Source organism: Notolabrus celidotus, chromosome 1 (genome assembly GCF_009762535.1).
Source record: "Notolabrus celidotus isolate fNotCel1 chromosome 1, fNotCel1.pri, whole genome shotgun sequence".
NCBI classification, from domain to species: Eukaryota; Metazoa; Chordata; class Actinopteri; order Labriformes; family Labridae; genus Notolabrus; species Notolabrus celidotus.
The window spans coordinates 33,244,743-33,265,230 of NC_048272.1; the positions used below are offsets into that span (position 1 = coordinate 33,244,743).

The 20,488-nt window shown below is 41.1% G+C and overlaps 1 protein-coding gene across 1 annotated transcript; it reads right to left on the reverse strand.

Moving 5' to 3' along the window:
• Window positions 1-97: 97 nt before the first annotated feature.
• LOC117811977 (laminin subunit beta-3-like) lies at window positions 98-18,763 on the reverse strand. Its single transcript, XM_034682491.1, is given in 25 exon segments — window positions 98-572; window positions 1,489-1,651; window positions 2,040-2,216; window positions 2,304-2,445; window positions 2,736-2,943; window positions 3,037-3,111; window positions 3,114-3,180; window positions 3,289-3,495; window positions 4,357-4,568; window positions 4,693-4,853; window positions 4,997-5,375; window positions 6,436-6,532; window positions 6,876-7,069; window positions 7,194-7,349; window positions 7,454-7,642; window positions 7,777-7,897; window positions 8,142-8,332; window positions 8,415-8,478; window positions 8,970-9,161; window positions 9,303-9,376; window positions 10,799-10,913; window positions 16,125-16,279; window positions 17,459-17,507; window positions 17,597-17,689; window positions 18,444-18,763. Coding segments are annotated over 23 exon segments (3,504 nt in total). The 5' UTR covers window positions 17,484-17,507; window positions 17,597-17,689; window positions 18,444-18,763; the 3' UTR covers window positions 98-432.
• Between the last annotated feature and the right edge of the window lie 1,725 nt (window positions 18,764-20,488).

Below are 20,488 nucleotides of genomic sequence, written 5' to 3' on the forward strand. Positions count from 1 at the left end.
TACCAAAGCTTTTCCAGACATGTAGGAGTTAAAAATGTTGTGATGTTAACAGGAAAAGAAACAGACGAAAGTTTTAGAATGTAATATACCTTTAAAAAGTTTTATTTTTTATCCTTTTAATTAAAAAAAATAACAATAATCTTTAATACTTTCTGAACAATCTACAAAGAAATGTTACAATTTAGTCTGAAAAGTGAAATGTATGTTTTGAAATGTGTAGGACACCGGTGAATAAACATATGAGAAATATTTAAAGGAGAGCAGCATTTACGTCACTAAGCACATTCTCTATGTTGTTCTAGCCCATATAATTACAGCTGTTTTCTTAAGAGTTCCAGCAGTAAGATGAAGATTTGCTCAAACAGCAGATGTTGTTGAAGGTTGGTTTGTGTTGATGATGACGCTCTGAGGACAGAGACGCTGACGGGACTCTTAGCCCTGGCAGGTCCTAAGGTCGTGGGCTTTCTTTCGAATTTTTGCCAACAGTTCTTCGACCCTAGTATCAAGTCCTTCAAGCTTTGTTGACTTCTGGAGGATCTCGTCCTGCAGTGTCTTCAGGGAATCTGCCTTACCTGTAAAAAGATAAAGAGTGGAGTGAGTGACCTGGCGTTCAAACACACAAACAAATACCAAAGTTGTAATGGCATGTGGCTATTAATAGATACTCTACTGCTGGCTGTGACACATGAGAGCACATTAGAGTTGTGATGCCTTTGGTGCTGCTACTTATTATTTATTATTTTGGACACACTTCTTCTTTTAGATTATTTCCCTGTTGGTCAAATTCTTTTACCCCTCATATTCATAATTGAAGCTTCAAAAGCTACTGTGAAGAAATGTATGTTTGTGTCAGATTTGGCGCCCCCTGTGGACAAAGTGACACCCTTTACATCTTTGCTGACCTCATCCTCATAATGCACATGGCATTATCTGTATTTTCTGACTTTTGTCTTTCAAAAGTCAAATGTGCCAATAAAAGTGAGTATTTGATCGAACCCTACACCTTCCAGTTGACAGATGACTAACTCTACCACTGAGCCACAGCCGCCCCGTGTTACACATATGCAAACATTAACTTCCTGCAGAGACCCAGGATTGAATCAGGGACCTCTAGATCTTCAGTCTAACGCTGTCATAACAGGGCTATTTTGGCCCATGTACAACATGTATTTTGGATTTAGGTATAGCACCAGCAGCCACTGAGATAAAGTTAGTCTGAGAGCGTCAGTACCTGAAATTACTCTTTTATTGTATGTTTGTGTTTGTCTAAATGAAGACTAAGAAACCAGCATATCAGAAAGAAACATTATGTTTCCTGATCAGATGTATTTTTGTGATAGTTTGCTGAAGAAAAATAACAAAAGGCATCATGCTTCTTACATGTCACAGGAAATGTAACTGAGTTTATAGAAATATGCGATTGATGATTTGTCAGCTGACACTCTGTGATCTCTGTGGACGCTGCGACAGAGCTGTAGAGTGTTTTACCTTCAAGATCTTTCAACATGTCGTTGGTCGTGTTGGCCAAATTTCCAGCATTCTCCTTCAGCGCCGCCAGTCGATCCCCGACCAGCCCCAGTTCTTCACCCGGCAGAGTGCCTGCAGCCTTATCCTTAAGAAGCTTCAGCTTATCCTCCAGAGGGTCCAAGTCCTGAAACACAGAGGAAACTGTATTAGTACATTCATGAAGACGCTCTTTCTCGCAGTTTCATTCAAAGTTTGGCTCTCTGTTTTGATTTTATGCATCATTTGACCTTAGAAATAATCACGGTGCTACAAAAGGCTGTGCCATAAAATCTTACATTTTTGGTAACTACTCCTGAATCAGGTCTTTACTTTTATTTCAAATCATTTTAATCACTAAAGCACATAAAAAAGACGGTGGGGTTGATTTTTGGTTTAAAAAAAGGCTCTTTCAAGTGACTTTATAGACACTGAAGACTGATAGCTACTTTAAAATTCAGTTCTGTGTACGTAGACCTAGTTCATAACCAACCCTTCTGCAGAAGTAATGTTCCTATTTCCACCACGCCGCTCACCTTCTTCCCATCCTCTGCTTCTGTTAAAGCGTCTTGTGCATCGTCCTGTGCACCCTCTGCTGTCGGTCGTATTTTGTCCAGCAGTTTTTTGAGGTCGTCCAGCTGAGGTTTTAATGGCGCAATCAGTTTTGTTACATCATCCAGTGTCTCCTCTGCTGGAGTTATCTGGTCCTGAGCCTGAAGAGAACAATTTAAAGTTTAATAACACCCTGCAGACGATGAGTCTCCATGACATTCACTGTGTGATGTTTTCAAGCATCTTACATTTGACAGGTCTCTGTTTAGGTCGTCGATCTTGTCCATGCTGTCCTGCAGTTTTTCCTCCAGGTCAGTCATCGAGTTCTCCACTGTGCCCAGACCTGTCAGCACATTGTCCACGTCTCCCTTTACTCCCAGTGCCGTGTCCCTGTGAATGCAACCAGAGGAGAAACAATTCAAATGAGTGCGACAAAAAAAAGACACAGGGCAATCAGAGGTCAGAGGAGAATCCCAGAAATATTACTCCTTGCTGCATTTAGTACTAACTTTTAGGACAACTTAAATACAATTTCAAAAACATGTACACTTCAAACTGGGACTTCTTATTCTTATCAAAACCCAAGAATAATGGGTTTTGTGAAAATGACCACATCTCTTCTAAAGCTCTCCATGTGCTAAGCTTAAAACTGCACAAGGCATGAGGAACAGTGGTCTGACCTGGCCTTCTTTGCGTCGTCCAGGAGTTTCTTGGCAGTGTCCAGTTGAGGCTGTGCGTCATTTAACACAGACGTGCTGTCCGGCAGATTATCTGCCAGATTCTTCAGCTCTTCCATCTTTTTGTTCAGATCAGGGATGCTCTGGGGTGGCTTGGTGTTCAGGATCCAGTCGCTCACCTCCTTGATGTGCGTCAGGTTGGAGGCCGGGTCTATGAGGATACAGACAGAAATAGTTAGCGGCTAAACGGGTGACTGATCTAGGCATTGACTTCACATCAAACAATGTGAAATCAGTCCTTTACCTTCCAGGAAGTCTCTGAGCTCTTTCACAACATCACGAGTCTCCTGTAAGTCTCCCTCCAGATCATCTCTGGCCTCTTCATTCCATTGGACAGCTTCTCTACGGTCTCTCGCACCTGATTGGTTTTCTCCTGCGCATCCTGGAGCTGTTAAACAAAAGGAGATACATGCTGAAGAGTCTTGGTTTAAATAACTGCATGATTATCTCTGATGTTCTCAGAAACATAAAATATATCGTCAGAGTGTGTGTTCACCTTCTCTGCCGCATCTGTGATCTTCTCAGTCAGTTTGTCAACTTTGTCTTTCACGTCATCAGCATCAGCGTCTGCCTTCTTGCCCAGAGGCAGGGCGCCAACACACTTCTCTCCCTTCTTACACAGAGGCGTCCCCGGTGGTGGGCACAGGTCTCCGCCGTCACACCTCAGAGGGGTGCAGGGCTCTGTGCGGACACTGCCACACACCTGAAAGACACAAACACATGCACCATGATTAGGAGGTGATGTACTGCAGCGATGTCCGGCTTAACAGACGACACGTACAGGATACAGCGGTACAATTCTTGTGTATTTGCAGCAGAATCTCTGTTAAATAATAACTCAACATTTTCAGTATAAGGGCATTAAAAGTATTAACTAATCCTGCTTAACTTTCATGAGCAACTGATGCAGATGCAGAAGCATGAACAGGCTGCATATTAGCCTGCTCTTCTTCATACTGGACTCAGTTTGTGATTAATCTTTGTGATTTTTATGACAGTGCAGTGCGGATGCTCTTTAAGATGTATTCAGTCATTTATGAAACCGTAAGTAAAACTTCCAAAGATGCTCCATGTTCCTCGTTTTAGTGCAGGCGGCTGGCTGCTCTCTGATCTTCCCCTTCAAAATAAAATACGGGCAAACTGAGGACTGAAATGATGTCCCATAATATCATAAAAAAACAACTTTATTCTCAAATTCTCATGTTTTCTTTCTTCTACAACGTGGCCCTAATACTCTGTCGTATGATTGAGGTTGGACTATCATATTCATCCTCTTTAATGTCAGAGTTTTGGCTCAAACGGACATAAATAATTTCACTGATATCTAATGGTGTTATATATTTTTACCTCTGTGCTTCCCTCAGCAGTTAAGAATCAGTGAGTGACTGCAGTAAATTTAAGGATGCCTCTGATGCAAAGAAAATCTTGCGGGAAGGATTTATCAATGTTATTTCCTGTTTAACTTTAATATTTAACAATCTTTGAAGCAGCCGTTTCCACCACATGACCGTATCTATCTCCCTGTGAAAGGACATGTCACAGCCTCATGAGTCCTGGTGCTTACCTCTTTGGCCACAGGCGTGAGGTTCGGTTTGGTGGCCATGTCCTTGTTCAGTTTGTCCAGGTCTTTGGTGTTGGCTGGCTGCACCGTGTTGTAAAGATCCTTAGTCTCGTCTCTGTTATCAGATGACTCCTTCAGTGGGTCTTTGGTGTCGTCCACTTTTTTAGCTGCATCTGTAGATTCGTCGTAAGCGTTCTTGATGGCGTTGAAAGCTCCTGAAGGGGACAGAAAGATGATAAGATGTTTTGCTATGATAAGAACAAATTCAGAGTGCTTTTTCATGATTTGTGCCCCCATCTTAGTCCTGCATACTGTGACTGCTGTGTCTGTGTTTCTCACCTGAGTTGTCAGGGCTGATGGTGTTGTCCACGGCAGCCTTCTTGTCTCTGTACTCCACATTGAGGCGGTCCAGCAGAGCCTTCAGTTTGTCCAGCTCTGAGTCCAGACCAGGAGTCTTTTCCAGAGGTGGAAGATTATCATTAATCTTGTCCAGCTCGGCCCTGTAAGAAAAAGAAAAAGGTTTTGGGATTAGGGAAAGAATGAGAAATGAAACTCTGACTCAGCAGGATTTGATCTGACAGAAATGATTTACAACACAGTGGAAAGTCTGCAAACAGGTTATATTTCTGAGGTATTCCCTTACCCGAGCTTGTCCAGTTCAGCGAGAGCATCATCAATCTGTTTAGAGCTAACAGTTGGAAGTGCCAGGGAGTCTTTGATCTGGTTCAGAGTGGCCTCCATGGTGCGGATACGGGGCCCAAAGTTAGCAGGGTCACCACCACCAGTGCCTCCAGGAGGAAAAGGGAAGCCGGGGGTGAATTTCTCCAAACGCAAACTGTAGTTCTGTCTCTGAGAGTCCAGGGTGAAGTAACAGGAGGGACAGGACTCGCAGGCGGGGAACGAGTCACAGTGTCCTTTGCTGCAGGAGTCACAGCGAGTCCCTGTGACGCCGGGTCGACACAAACAGGCGCCAGTCTTGTCGCACATTTCTGGAATGGTTCCTTCAGCATTGCACTTACAGGCTGCAGGAGGAGAAAATCAGAGGACAAGAAATATATAAGAACAGCAAAACAGAAGCTTATGTTTAAGATTAGTTTAAAGAATTCTTGGAGTATTCAGATGAAGACTGTTTGACATTTAGCTGAGGTGATGACCTAAAGCACTCTATCATACTAACACGGGACAAAAATTATGATCAGAACTGTGTTATAGTTCAGTTTAGATTGCATCTTATGTGCACTCTTACATTATCACTTCACTGAAGAGATATATTGCACATGACCTGAGAATTGCAAGCTGTTTGTGAATGCTAAAAGGGCACATGTGCAATAAAAAAAGTGGAGTGGAGTTTAAAAGCGCCCGTCCAGGCTGAAATGCAACCTAAAAGCACTGCCAGGCTGACAGTGTCTTGTTGCTACATGCTTTGGAAATGTACTCAAATTGAATGCATATTCATTTGTCCGTCCATGCAGAGTAGTCCTGCTTTCAAAAAGAGTTGAATTTACAAGCTGATGGTCCGATGCATTGTGAAGTTGTATTTCTAGAGAGTGGATGGCACTATTTCTAATGTGTGCAAATCCCAGACTTTCCATTCATCAAGACAACTACTCCAGTTCTACTGGGTGAAAGTAGAGACAAAGTTGTCTGTATATAATTTCTTGACGGTATCATTGTAATCATTGAGTTGTTATTACTTTAGTCATACAGTGAACCAAACTACAACCCCCAATGGAGCCACTGTATGTGTCTGATGAAGCCACTAAGTGATGCTACATAGCAAAGCAAAGTTTCAGGAGCAGGACCACTCTTCCACTACGCTTTGTTTCCTTCCCTTTTGTTCTCACCTTCCACATCTCTCCTCTCACCCTTTTTCTCGCAACTTCTTTCCTTCCTCCTTTACTACTATACATAGGGCCCTAGGAGGAGTTTGTCATGGTTGGGAGCTGAGGCATATCAACTAATAATGTTCCCTGAACCGACAGCAGCATTCCAATAAATCAATAGATAACTGTCAATCCTGTTGATGTTGTGGTCCTTGCTAGTGAAATGCATTTAAACACTAGATGAATTAATCACACTTACGTTGGCAGCCAACCAGAGGGTTTCCGTAGGAGTTGGGTGGACAATCGGTGCATCTTCTGCCTCCAAAACCTGGTCTGCACTCGCACTGACCCGTCGCCTGAAGAGACAGAAAACCAAAATGATATCAGATGACTTTTTCAGTGAGAAAACAGAAGAAAAACAACCAATATGAACATGTAATGCTGGTGTCTTATATCTTTTCTAGAGAGAGTGACGCTATTGTCCTCATTCTGTGCTATAATTAGCTTTTTCCACTGTGCTGGGATTGTCTAGTGAAGCCAAAAGGCAAAACATAAGCGTATGTCGATTGACTGCTGAATACAGTTTGCACCATTTGCTATGTGGTGCAACCGTCCAAAGTCTCCATATAGGAGGGTCTTTTGGAGGTTTTATCCAATAAGCAGAAACATGCATGAACCTTGCTATGCGTGGGTACATACCTGGTTACAGATGTCACCATATGCCCTGGTGGGGTCACAGCCACATGGTTCGCAGGTTCCAGACAGGGCTGGTTTCCAGTAGCCTCTAGAGCACACTTCACAGGTCCGCCCGTGGAAGTGGGGACGGCAGAGACACTGTCCGGTGAGCGGGTCACAAGCATCTGACAGCGAGCCGTCCTCTGAGCAGGAACACTCTGGGAAGCAAAGGGTACATCAAAGTTAGGACAAGGTTTGATTATTTGAAGTTACAGCTTGAGTTTGAGCAATAAAAGTCTCAGGAGACAGACTGTGGGGTTAAAAAGGAGTTTGATGACTCACTGGAGCAGCCCAGAGGGTCGGAGGCACTCAGGCCGTAGTATCCTCTCTTACAGCGGTCACAGCGGGGACCTTCAACATTAGCTTTGCACAGACAGTCACCTGAGCTGTCATCACACTGGCCTCCATTTATCGTCCCCTCTACACTGCAAATACAACCTGGAAGAAGCACAACAGACACATGAACATAAGCCACCAATCAGAAGTTAGATCCACTTCATTTTTCTGAACATTAAGAAGTTCACAGAGCTCCTGTGACTCACGTATGCAGGCGTCAGGGCGGTCCATTTGGCTGCGGGGGTTCGGCTGGTATCCTTCGGCACACTGGTCACACTTTGGACCTGTGGTGTGGTGCAGACATTTCTCACACACACCTCCACTCCTGCGTCCACTGGCCTCGTACACATCCTGGTCAAAGTGACAGCGCTGGGCATGGTTGTTACACTCGCAGCCTGAGGGGAGAGGGAAGGTAAAATAAATAATGACGTCTTCTTACAGGACAAAAATGTTAGTTTTTAACAGTGGAGAGCTGATATCGTGGGTCACTGAGGTCAAGTTTTGTGTAACATGTTTGTTAAAGTCTTACGTTGGCAGGTATGGGTGTCATCTTCCTCTGCAGGCCTCCAGGGCAGATCGTTGTAGAGGTCAGCACAACGCTCACAGTGGTCACCTGCTGTGTTATGCTGGCAGTCGCACTGATGATTCACCTGCAAATGAAGAAAAAAAGTTTGTGAGAAGATGATAAATACAAATATAGCTGCTTCACTTTGGTACCAGAGGCATGACTTTCACACCCCAGAGCTCTCCCTGACAGCATTTTCAATGTTGGCGCTAAGCTTACTCGTGATGATTCTCTCCTTTCGACGACACACCTTCGTCATTTGAACACCCATGGTTTTACCCTGTTCACAGAAATCATTTTGGAAGTAGTAGATGTTGTTGTTTACGTACCTTTATGCTGTTGTACTGTGGGTAGCCGGAGCTTTCATGCAGACATCTGTTGGCGTGTCCGTGGCACATGCAGGTGCCGATCACCCTCATGTCCTTCAGGGCGTAAAACTTACTGAGAGCTCTGCCTGGAATATGAGGGACTTCTCCGAGCTCCAGCAGCTTCACTCTCAGCCCTGTGATCCCTGACACACCTGTGGGAGAGAGGGCTGTCAGTCACAGTCTCAGGGAGGTCTGTTATCAGTCGTGATCAGGAAGTAGACTGAAGAAACTTACCTTCAATTTTTTCACTGTTGGGAACTGGAACATAAGCGTACTGACGCAGAGGACTGAACTGGACCTGGAGAGGAGAGACGCACATATTTTCAGATTTCTTTATTTTTCCTCCGTCACAGTTTACCTTTTTCTTTGCTCTTGCACAGTTAAATTGTTTTTTGTTGTGTACTTAGGCATTGGTTTTGATAAATGTATATCTATTTGTTGGTTTTATATATTCCAAAATAATTTTTTTTTACATTAATTTTATAGATTTTTGTATAACATAGTTTTTTCCTTGGTGCTTTTATGCAAACATAAATGAATATGTTTAAATATATAAATAATCGTTATAATTTGATACTGTCTTCATATCAATCAATAATAACAAAGGAATGACAAAATTAAGGAAACATATCAAATTTATATGTTCATATAAAATAAATGAAAATATTTTAGATACATAATAATAAAGTAAAAAATTATAATATAATAACAATTCCCATGTATTAATGACAATAAATATGCAAATAAAAAAATAGCGTTGTTGTTTTTTTGTTTTTTAGGCGTCCTTACTGTGTGGTCTTGGTACGGATTATCTCCAATAGGGGGCAGTGTGTAGCAGTATGTTTGATCCAGGTCAACAGGGGTTGCTGTTGGTATGCCAGGAAAAGACTCTCGACAGTCTGCAGCCAAGTGAAGCGCAGGCTTCCATGTTGCTCCGTTATCTAGAGTCTTCTCTACGATGAAGGCACTGGGACGAGGACCCTGCAGAGGGAGGAAGATGATTGATGAAGAGATTTAAGGGGTTGAGATGATTTACCACTTACATGTCTAAATGTGATTAGCTTTTTTTTATACAGCGACAGATACAGCATGAAATTCATCAAACTCTAATCAGCGTCACACCTTAAAACTGAGCACCAGGTTGTCCAGTTGAAACAGGTTGTCGAGGTCCAACTGGAGAGTGACTGGTTCCACCTCTGTAAGACAAAACAAACATTTCCATCAGATTCAGCACTTGTGATGATGAGACTGAGACTCACTGCTTCATTAATGAGGAAACACATTGAATAAGTATGATGTTTTTCTGTGTCCTGACAGCAGAGGGCGCTCCTCAGTTCAGTTTGAAGCTTACATGGTCTTTGATTTTGAGGACAGAGTGGCTCAGAGTGTATTTCAACCAACAGGGAGTGTAGGAGAAAATGTAAACTATGACGTATAGTTTTCCACTCCTTAAGAAAATCCTTCTTTTTTTCACTGATAGATTTTCTGTATTTTAGTCTCTAAGTGCAGGAGTGCACTGGCTGAGTCTGAGTCCTGAGTCTGAAGAAGAATTGAACATCAGCGCAGATCAGGACTGATCTGCTCATTAACCCCAATAAATATTTGACACATATTTCACAATCCACAAACCTTACTAATGACAGAATACATATTTCTGACATACAAGTTACGACAAATACTCTTGTGTCTCAGTCTCAACGGCACACTCCCAAAATGTGATGGCTGATCTCCTCCCTCCACGAAACTCAGAGGAACTAAGATGTTAAACCCTGACTTAAAGAAGAAGCTACTGTGAGGAGTTGGTTATGAAACACTCTAAAATTAATATTCTCTCTACTTTATGAGCTTCAAATAAAACAGTCAGTGCTAAGACTGTCTATGTCTCTATATTTATTTTTAAATACCTGTAAACACTGCCGCCTGATGAGTGTCAAACGAAGAGATTAACAGGTTGTTAGTTTTGTCACATTTTCTGCAGCAAATATTCAGAGTAAGAGAAATATCAACTGTTAAAAGACAGCAGGATTATATTTTTAATAAAAAAACACACCCCTTACACATTAACAGGACTGCTGTGTCCACATGGGGCGCAAAAATCAAGAAAGACCAAAAGTTCCTCACAGGAGCTTTAAAACTGAAAGAAAAGCTTCTGTATTTACCGTCACTTCAATGTTTTTGGATAAAATCTAACTGTCTAACTCACAAAAAATATATCAATTGGTGCATCATTTTGGCGATGAGCTTTATCAGGCATATCGAAGTTCTAGTACCAAAACCTTGCACCAGTATTTGTGTATTTTTTGCAAGTTGCAGAAGTTATATCTATTTTATAAGACGTTTTCTTCTCCAGTACACCTGTTGCTGAAATAGATGTGTTGAGTGTTTTTCTAATTTCACTGTGAAAGGGAAAATGCTCGCCATAGGGTCTGGATATGTTATCATTAACATAGCTTGTAATATGTTATCTTTGTTGTAAAAATATGACATCATAATGGAGTATTTCAAAGTATTTTTAAATCTATGTATCTAAACGTGCAGGATGTGATGCATTAATGTAGCCGACTGTATGTAATGCATATGTTTTTTGACACTAATAAAGTATCATTTGATAACCCCACCTTTCTTGGACTGCCACCATCTGTCTGGTGCCGCAGTGCCCAGGGCCTCCTTGATTGTGTGGGCGAGTGGACCGTCAGGGTCCCTGGAGTCACACGGACAGCACTTCATCCTCCTCTGAAGAGACAAAAGCAGAAAGAAAAACAGAATTAATTATAATGTTTAAATAAGATGCATGTTAGTTTGGGGTTATGTAACTTTGGTATCAAATATTTGTTCTGAAACTGACCCATGGACTGAAGACTGACTTCTAAATCTGTCTCTGCCTGGTCTCTGTGCCAGGTAGATAAGCTGTGTCACTGCACAGGTCGCTCAGAAAATCCTTGTATGTTACCATGTTTGATCAAGTTAGTCATCAACTCAGGGGAACTTTACCCACATTGAACAAAGACCAAGGCCTAGTTTAAATCTCATTTTGTTGTTTTATACATTCAGTGTAAAGGACACAAAGTAGTTTGACTTTGGACCACAGGGAAAAAAACTTTATTGTGAAACACAGTGTTCTCCTAATTTTCCACCAAATGTGAGGAAATTCAGACTTTGAATTTAATACATGAGCAGATAATCAATCAGTTATTAGTAGAAGTGAGCAGATAGAGACCAATCTGTGTTTTGGGGTGGATTTTTAGTCAGTAATTGAGCTGTTTTCTCTCCTGATGAGTTCTTATCTAATTATGAGACACTGAGTCTATATGCAATGACAGCTAGTCCACTAGCCTGGGCACTCTGGACATGCCTGCCATGCGGGCACAGGTTGGCTGATGTCCCTGTAGGGGAAAGTTCCCTGGGCTGCTGTTCAAAAATTTGGCCTGGATACAGTTTTTCCAGCTTTGTGCATTAATCCAGCGACAACCCCCCCCGAGAGAGGAACAGAGCCAGAACTGAGGTGTGAAAAGGTGCAGTTCATTGAGTGGCCACTTGAGGCTGACTTCAAAAGTGAGTCGATTTTCATAAAGGACCATGTTGAGGACCATTATGCTCCAGCTCTTTCTGTTATTAGTATCTAAGTTTGCCTTTAATTGTTTTGAATTTCCATGTTGCTCATATATGTGCTTGTTTAGTGTTCCTCGTGCATTTCTTTATTTGTTGCAGCAGATATAACTGAGACAAGATGGTTGTTGGCTTTTCCTGCAGATAGGACAGCAGCCTATGTGAGGAAAAGACTGTTTTCAGTCCTAACACATTCCTCCATTTCAGATACCACGTGACATTCAGGATTTCTTAGATTTGTTCTCCCTCATGGAGCTGGATCCTTCAGCTTCCTTCACTAAACTCCATCCTGTCCTTGATTTGATTATCCCTGTCCATGAAAAGTCTGTGGCCTCTTAAATTAGTTTCTCTTTCAGCTTCTTGAGAAACCCATCTGTGACAAACATTACGACACTAGGTAGAAGTTCCTGCTCACTCATGATAGCATCATTTTGCATTTAGCTGAATGAAAGCGGCCGGCTTAGACTGCTCAAACTGAAGTTACCCGTGAAGAAGACACAATAGTTATCGGTTACTTAGAATCCCTGACAGAGAAACTTCAATTGTCTTTAACCTGGGTCCCAAATTAATATAATTTAATGCTTATGAGTGAATTACTGATAGAATAAAGTGCTCTTTGTTCATAGATATTAACTAATTTATTTAATCCAACTGACTTAGTGCTGAAAAGGATTTATACTCTTCTCCGTGATTTAAGTCCTGAGTGACATCATGTACTGAGTGTGAGCATCTTCTTATGTGAATTCATGTCGTTACAGTTTGCTCTGTTTCTCCTTTTGTTCTCTCTTTAGCTCTCTTCAGGTGATAAGCAACAAGGTGAACTCAGGCTTTAGTTCAAAGGGTCAGAGAGGGAGGCTTCTGGAGTGAGGACTGCTGTGTTCTGACCGCTCAGATCAGGATTTTGTGATTCCTTTGTGTCGTCATTTTCTGTTAATTTAGTCCGAAGTTGATCTTTGTTTCACGTGTTTGTTATAATAAATCCTCAGGTTTTTGCTGTTTGATGATGTCTCATGTGGTTCATTTTGGATGGGTTTATAGGTTGGTGTTTGCTCGTTTGGGCCATCTTAGTGTGGGGCGTGACCGTGTTTCATAGGAAACAATAGCCCTTGGTTTAAATGACGTGACTCTGATGAAGGCTGAAGGTGTGAAAGGTTGGTCAAAAGGTTTAGAGAAACTTTATCTGACTGACACGACTGTGACCCTCTTAGGTGAAGAGAAGAGGACAATGGTTGAAAGATAATGGCCAGAAGATAAACTAACACACAGATAACTCATCGAACGGACAGCTTCACTGAGTCCTGTACTAAATTCAGCCATACAATAATGTAGTTTATAATAATGTTAATAATAATGTAGTTTATGTTTAGAATTATCTCAAACCAGGCTTCACTACAGCTCAACTTCAATGCATTCAGTTTTGAAAGTAAATGTTTTACTCATTACAAAACTCTGAATCTTATCTTATCTCAGGTCACACAGTGTCTTGGTGTCCATGTAACCACCTCAGTCTGTCACTTGACAGTGAGATGCTCCCTGACTTTAGAAATGTAGGTTAAAAGTGATTCAATGTGGCCTTTTTCTCAAAGTTTCCGCAGCATCACCTCTGACACATGCACACACACACACACACACACACACACACACACACACACACACACACACACACACACACACACACACACACACACACACACACACACACACACACACACACACACTGTTTGCGTTGAGGTCATGGTCGGCTGAGTGTTGCATCAACTGAACAATCATTTCATTTGTCTCTGCCTTTGTGTTTCAAAGAAAGCTGATTTATTTCACCCTGAAAAAGCTGTTACATCACTCTCATCAAAGCTAGATGACTCCATTAAACAAACCTCTTTTATCTTGCAGAATACTTGTCTATCACTGCAATCATCATTTAGTGTCTCTGTATTGCTACATGACTTTGGTATATTCTGTTTAAGCTTGGATCCCATAAACAGGACAATATTTCACAAGCTGTTGCTGAAGTGTTTAAAACTGTAGTTCCTTGAGTGTCCACTTGAGGCTGAATGCATAAGCACTGGAAGCCGTGAACACACCCACTCAAAAAAATGTTAAGATAAGTTTCTAATTGTCGGTGGAGTCTGGTGGCTCTGCAGATATTTGTGTAACTAAACGCTGCTTCTGCTTTAAAAAGAAAAAAGTCGATCTCTGTTATCGACCTTTTAAAGATAGATTTAGTGAGAACAAAGGAAAAGTATTACTCAATTTCCACTAATATCAGAGACTGCAAACCTTCAATGTTTCAAACAAAACTTCAAACAAGGCTCAAGGTACACCAATCATGTGATCTCTGATTATAACTAAGCTTTATAGATAAACCAAGCTAGATTAGACTGTACTTTTAATGTTGGAAATTCTAACAATCGGAGCCTCTCAGTAGCAAAATGGAAGTATCAGAAAACGTTTGAGTGCCTGTCATTCATGCAGATGTGGAAATATGTGGTAAAACTAGGACCAAGGATTAGTAATACCATAATTCTTTAAGTCCATGTTTACTTAAGCAACAAGCTGACCTGGTTCACCGCACAATGGCAGGACTGTGTTGAAGGTTTTAAACATAAATCATTACAATTCCCAAATCAACAGGACTCAAAAGGTACCAAAGGAGTTTCAGGACATGTGGTACATCGACGGCCACATTTCTATGAAAACACATCAAATACAGTCTTGGTCTCCAGAGGATATGAAAACCAAAAGCAGCCAGCGCTCTGAACTGAGTAGTGAGTCTGTCTGAGAGTCTTTCATTAAAAGTGTTGGTTTGATTGTTTGTTTCAAAAAGTGGCTCAGCGGTGAAGCATACCTAACAAGATCTGACAAGCTCTGAGCGAGCTTTCATCTGTGTAAGGCTTACTCTTTATCGCCACTTATGCATGCGTGTGTGTTTGTTTCTGTGTGTCAGCTCTGAGGTGCTGCTGAGTCTTCCTGCCCCTCCCTGTCTGGACAAGGTGCGGCTCAGGTAAGGGGAAAGTGTTGATCAATCGGAGGGTGAGATATCCATGCCCTGAGGCGTAATCAACACTACACACCCTGTCAGGAATGGAAATTATGTAACGTAAACACATAGGTGATCCTTCCTGTGTATCACTGCTGCTTTGTCTCGTTTGGGTTAGATTTGGATTGTGTGGTTTAGTGAAGATCTTAATGAGAGGCACTCAAAGTGTTGAATGCAAAGGTGTGCAAAACATTTACATTACTAACAGACTCTGAATCTCTGCTTTCCTCCAGCTTGATAGACTTATTATTTCTAAATGAGAATTATTCCTTACTTCTACAACATTCATTTGAACTGAAAGTTTAATTGTAAAAAAGGACTTAACATTAAACATCAAAGTCTACGTGCAGCAGTTTTTGCCTCTGCTGGGCGACGGTCCAGTTCCTGACTTCAGCTGCCCTTTTGGTCCAGGTTGCACCATTCCTCTTATCATTTTTAACCATGACAAAACTGAAAGGCTGTACTGTTGACTTATTTTTAAAAACATCCAACAAAAGCTCTCTACTTCAGGGAACTCAAACTGCAAAGCAGAGGTACAAAAGGGAATTTTAACTTGATAAAAAGAAAAAAAAAGAAGTAAAAAATAAAAAGAAGAAATTTGGTGAGGACGATCCAGACAGATTCAGTAAATTCAGGGCTCCCCGGATGATAAATTATTGGTCTGTGTTTCAAACACAGGATTTTTATCTGATATCAGAGGAACTCTTCTCCCCTTTCTCGGCAGAAATATGAACTTCAACTCTCGCCTACTGCATGCCCCTCTTTCCCAAGTTAAAAAGTGATTTCAAAATCAGCATTGAAACAAAGCATGGAGAGTTTTTTGCTGAGCCTGCAGATGGTCAGCTTGTGGTGGTTTTTCAGACTTTGGTCAAAGAGTACAGTTGCAACACGATGCTCTGGCACTAAAAGCAGACTGTTTCATAAATTGATGGTCCAGCCAAAACCACCACAGACACATGCACATCAGCCTGCTCAGCATGACCTTCACACCTCCTCATGAGGCAAACCTCACGTACAGACCCATGCATGGTGCGGGTGTACAGCTGAGGCAGCGACTGTGTGTTTGTAATCTGATCTGGCTGATTTTAGTTTTTATAAGCCAATATCAATAACTTAAATTTATTCTCTATCTCTTTGCCGCTCTTATGAACTGTTGTTTGAATCCAGGAATTAACTGAGCAGCCTTCACCTGCAGTAAAACAACCCTGAACAAGGTAATAATCTAATGTTCAGTGCCAAAAGTCTACGAGCATCTGGAAATCCAGAGGCTAAACACTCTTAATCAAAGGACTGTTTCCTACCTGTTGGTACGGGGTGCAGTAGACCTCGGAGCCTGTGAGGCCGCAGGTGGAGGTGGCGTGGAGCCGGTGAGCTCTGCCCAGGAGCAGGTCATTGGTGGGTGGATAACAAGCCCCTCGAGAGCAGTCCGTCTGGGCCTGTGATACTGCAGCAATGGCTGTGAGGAGGGAGAAAATATTACTATACGATCACATCAGTCATCAATAGCATCAGTGCACACATCCATCATAAATGTCAAACTCCGTCAAAATACAGCAGAGTATGAATCCTTTAACTACTGGTTAGAAAAGGTGGGATTAGCCGAGTTTTTACCAGTTGATGTGGGATTAAAGTCAGCGCATTTATGGCATTATGAAACAAATTCTCTGTGTATGTAAACGCGAAACACATAACTCTTAATGTATTTAAAATCTTAAAATCTTAAATAATCTAGTTTGAAGGCTCTTTTTTAACTTCATCAAGGTTAGCTCACTTACACAATCAGCTTATTATTCAGACAGGGCTTTGTCGCTGCTCAGTCTTGATTTTAACTTTCCCTGAGGCTACAATTAAAGAGATGAACTGCAGGAGGACATCTCGACCTTAGAACAAGGTCATACATGACTCTTGTGGCTGTGAAATCTGTATCAGCTTTATCAGGTATACAGTAGTTTAATTTTCCTTGAGCAGAGAAAACTGATTTAAAAAACAGTGATTTCTTTAAAATGCGAAGTTGAGTGAGAAGTAACAGCTGGGTTAGCTACTGTGCATACTCAGCGGGCCAAATACCACAGACACACGACTGGAGGATGGAGCAATGACAGTCCATCAAAGAGGCAGAAAACATCCTTTTTTATCAGTCTCAAATCCTTTCTATAAAAGTTTCCCATGTCAGCTTTAAAACTCAGCGTGGTCTGACTCCTCAGGTTGAACAATTTGATGGACCTAAAGTTTTCAAACAGGATGCCGCGTTGTGAATTATCACATGTAATCTTAACAAGTTAAAATATTTAGTACTGCTTTGTTCGAAACTTGAATAAATCCCAGTGTTTAGTATTTGTACCTGAAGTAGCGTACTACTCAGGGTGGAGCAGCTTAATACAGACATGGTCTACTGAAATCCTTTCAGGGCTATCAAAACGTGTACAATCATGACCCGAGAAAGCAAGAGTATGCCGGTTTTCATTCCAAACAAACACAGCAGACTCTCCTGTAAGCTTAGTCTCCTGTTCCCTGAGGAAAACTGTGATAATAAAGCTGCAAACTGTCAGCTCCACATGATTTAAAGACTTAAAGATCAGGTGTAAGATGCTCTGTTATTTCTCAAAGAAAAGTGAAGAAAAGGAGTAAATCTTACCAGCTAGAAGTAAAAATATTCTCATGTTGTGTTCCTCCTCTGAAAAGTTCTGGAAGAGATAAAAAAAAGGTAAATGAGCAGGTAGAATCACTCAGGTACAATCCCAGCTGGTTGACTGCTCCTCCACGTTACACTCACCTGTAGGTCTGTGATATTATCAGCCCTGTTATCGCAGTTATTAATGTGAGTGCTGCTGGCTGGCTGGCGGCTGCTTTATAAACGCCGTCTCACCTGGACGGTATGATACAGTGTGTGTCAGAGTCACACCCTTCCCCTCCACTCCCTTCACTTCATGAATCAACACACCCTCATACAGACATGGAGACACAACACACACACACACACACACACACACACACACACACACACACACACACACACACACACTCACTGACACCAAGGAGCCACAAACAAACAAACTAAATTAGGTGTGATAAAACACATTCTTGATCTCACATCGAAAACTACAACTGAGCTCAGATGACCTGAGTCACATGTTTCCTGTTGATGGATAGACATAAAACAAACCTGTATTAAAGACATTCGGGGTTTCAGAGGATACATCCTGATAGTTATAATCTCTTATAATCAGAGTGTCAACATTTATCAGTGTTTGTCTAAATAAGACCTCACTGCAAACTTGCTGACACTCCTGTTAGCTTATGCTGAACTCTGTTAGCATTGTTTTTCTCCATTAGCTTAATGAGCCACAAAACTACAGGAGTTAAACAAAAGAGCATGAAACACACATACAACACCACACTATCATTAATATACTACAACACCATGGGGTTTGTTTTGGTTAACATTGAACCTGCTAATTACTGGATGCTGTAACACTATCATTGGTTTAGCATGCTAATGTTAGCATTATGCTCACTGTGTAAAACTTGGCTTTATACCACACTTACTGTAATTTCAGACTTGATTTAGTTCTAATTTAAAAGTTTTGAAGTATGTATATAAATGACAAACTATAGTTTACCTTGAGATGAGTGTCATGTTTATGCACAGGAAAAAGTTGCTGCTGATGACCAAAAACATTTTGATGAATGATGGGTGTACCTGCTCAAAAACAAAAAGTAGATGTTGGGAGAGTTCTCTGTTTGTTTGTTTTTTGTTGTTGTCAAGTTTATCACACAGCTTCCATATGTTGCAGTTGACAGCAACAAGCATTGTGTCATTTACAAAATGGTTTGGGTGTTTCCTGGTTGTTTTAAAGGAAATTAAAATTTTGAAGAACTTACTCGTCTTAAGGTAAGAAAACATTTGAAAATAGTCTACATTGAGCACCATGTATTTAACATTGCTTACCACAGGATACCTGAGTCTGCAGGTAAACAATGTCAAATTGGTTTGCTACGTGTGACTACCGTTAGCAGAGCTTGCACCACCATCCTTCAGTCCTCCCCTGCAGGTTAACGTCCACATACCTGTACTGGTCACACATTGCTCTGGTCAAGTGGTTATACATCAGTTTAACCAGATACAGCTGACATACAACTTTATCTCCAATTACTGGATCAACATACTGACAAATCACGCCACGCTACAAGATGACATCTGTTATCTGTGCTTGTTTACATCCAGGTAGTAGAGCATTATAGTGGTGGCATTTACTGGAGTTATAGTTGCTACAGCTTACACAGAACATATGACTGGCATTTTGGTCCTGCAGTAATAAAGATATTTTTAATTTGTTCGACCAACCAGTAATTCTGGTGCTGACTTGCGAGGATGATGATGTTTAGTCATTTAGTCGATCACCAGTAAAGGATATTGATGTTTGTAAGCTATAACATCGACATGTTGTTCATGTTGAGTACGTGTAGAACCTGTAATTTGTGTTAGACAAACAAGCTTTGGAAGTATTAATTTCTTATTACATTGCACTCATAATATATGTGAAATTAACAATTACTAAAAACTCTACTTTGTCACACCTCTCAAATAATTATGGCCAAACACCTCATATATATGAGTTGTGTTTAGTGCACCCAATTTATTACGTCTTCTGCATGAAATTTCACTCACTCCCTGGACTATAAAACGTCAAGTTTGTCTTTTCACAAAATGCACCACTGTCAAAAAATGATTGAAACTTGCAAAAAACTGAACTTTAAACTCCAAACATTTACTCAACAGGGGTCACTCTTAAAACGTTGCCATAATCAATTAAAACTGGTATAAATAAATAAATACTTTTGATACTTTGAATTCAAATGATATAACAATAGCAACCATGTTTTGAATGTTGTTTTTAGAGATCAGAACCAACAAAGCCCACAAAAAGGGTTTTAATTGTTTATGAAAGGCTGATGTTTACCCATACAGTGCATACATTTTGTAGTGTTCACCAGTAGTATGCAGGTTCTTGTGTTTTTGCGGCCAAAACTGATAACACATCCCTTGTATATATTTTTACAGTATCAGTAGTAGGTGAGACTGTTCTTAGAGTTTTTGATAAAGATTTGGCACAGATTTTGAGCGTGTCTGCCTCAACAAAGTCCAAAAAGTCATATTACTTATGAATGACCACAGAGAGCAGAAGAATGAAGAGTTTTGTTATTTATTTTGCTTAAAAAATTAGAAAAACACTAATTAAACACTATTTTATGGTCTTTTCCATACAGTAAAAAAAAAACATTTCTGTGGTTAAATGGTGTCATGCACACACACACACTGCTCCTCCCTCCTCACACAGACATTCGATGCCCTGCAGGCAGTGTTTCAGCTCCATTAGGCTGTGTGTTACTGTGAGCAGTCCTCCTGATCGTCACCTCTGGAGGAGAAATAGTAGCCTGAGGGCCAGCTGAGCACACACCTTATGTTTTTCTCCATTCTCTACAGACACACTGACTAAGTCCAAGTACAGGGTGTGTCTACTGACTCACCTCACACGCACGCATACAAAGGCTTCAGAGCACACACAGCCTCAGACAAGTACAATCATGCCTCCAGATTGTTCATGGAGCTGTGATTTATTTCCAGGTAGCTGCCTGGTGCTTCCTCTCTTTTAACACTAAAGGT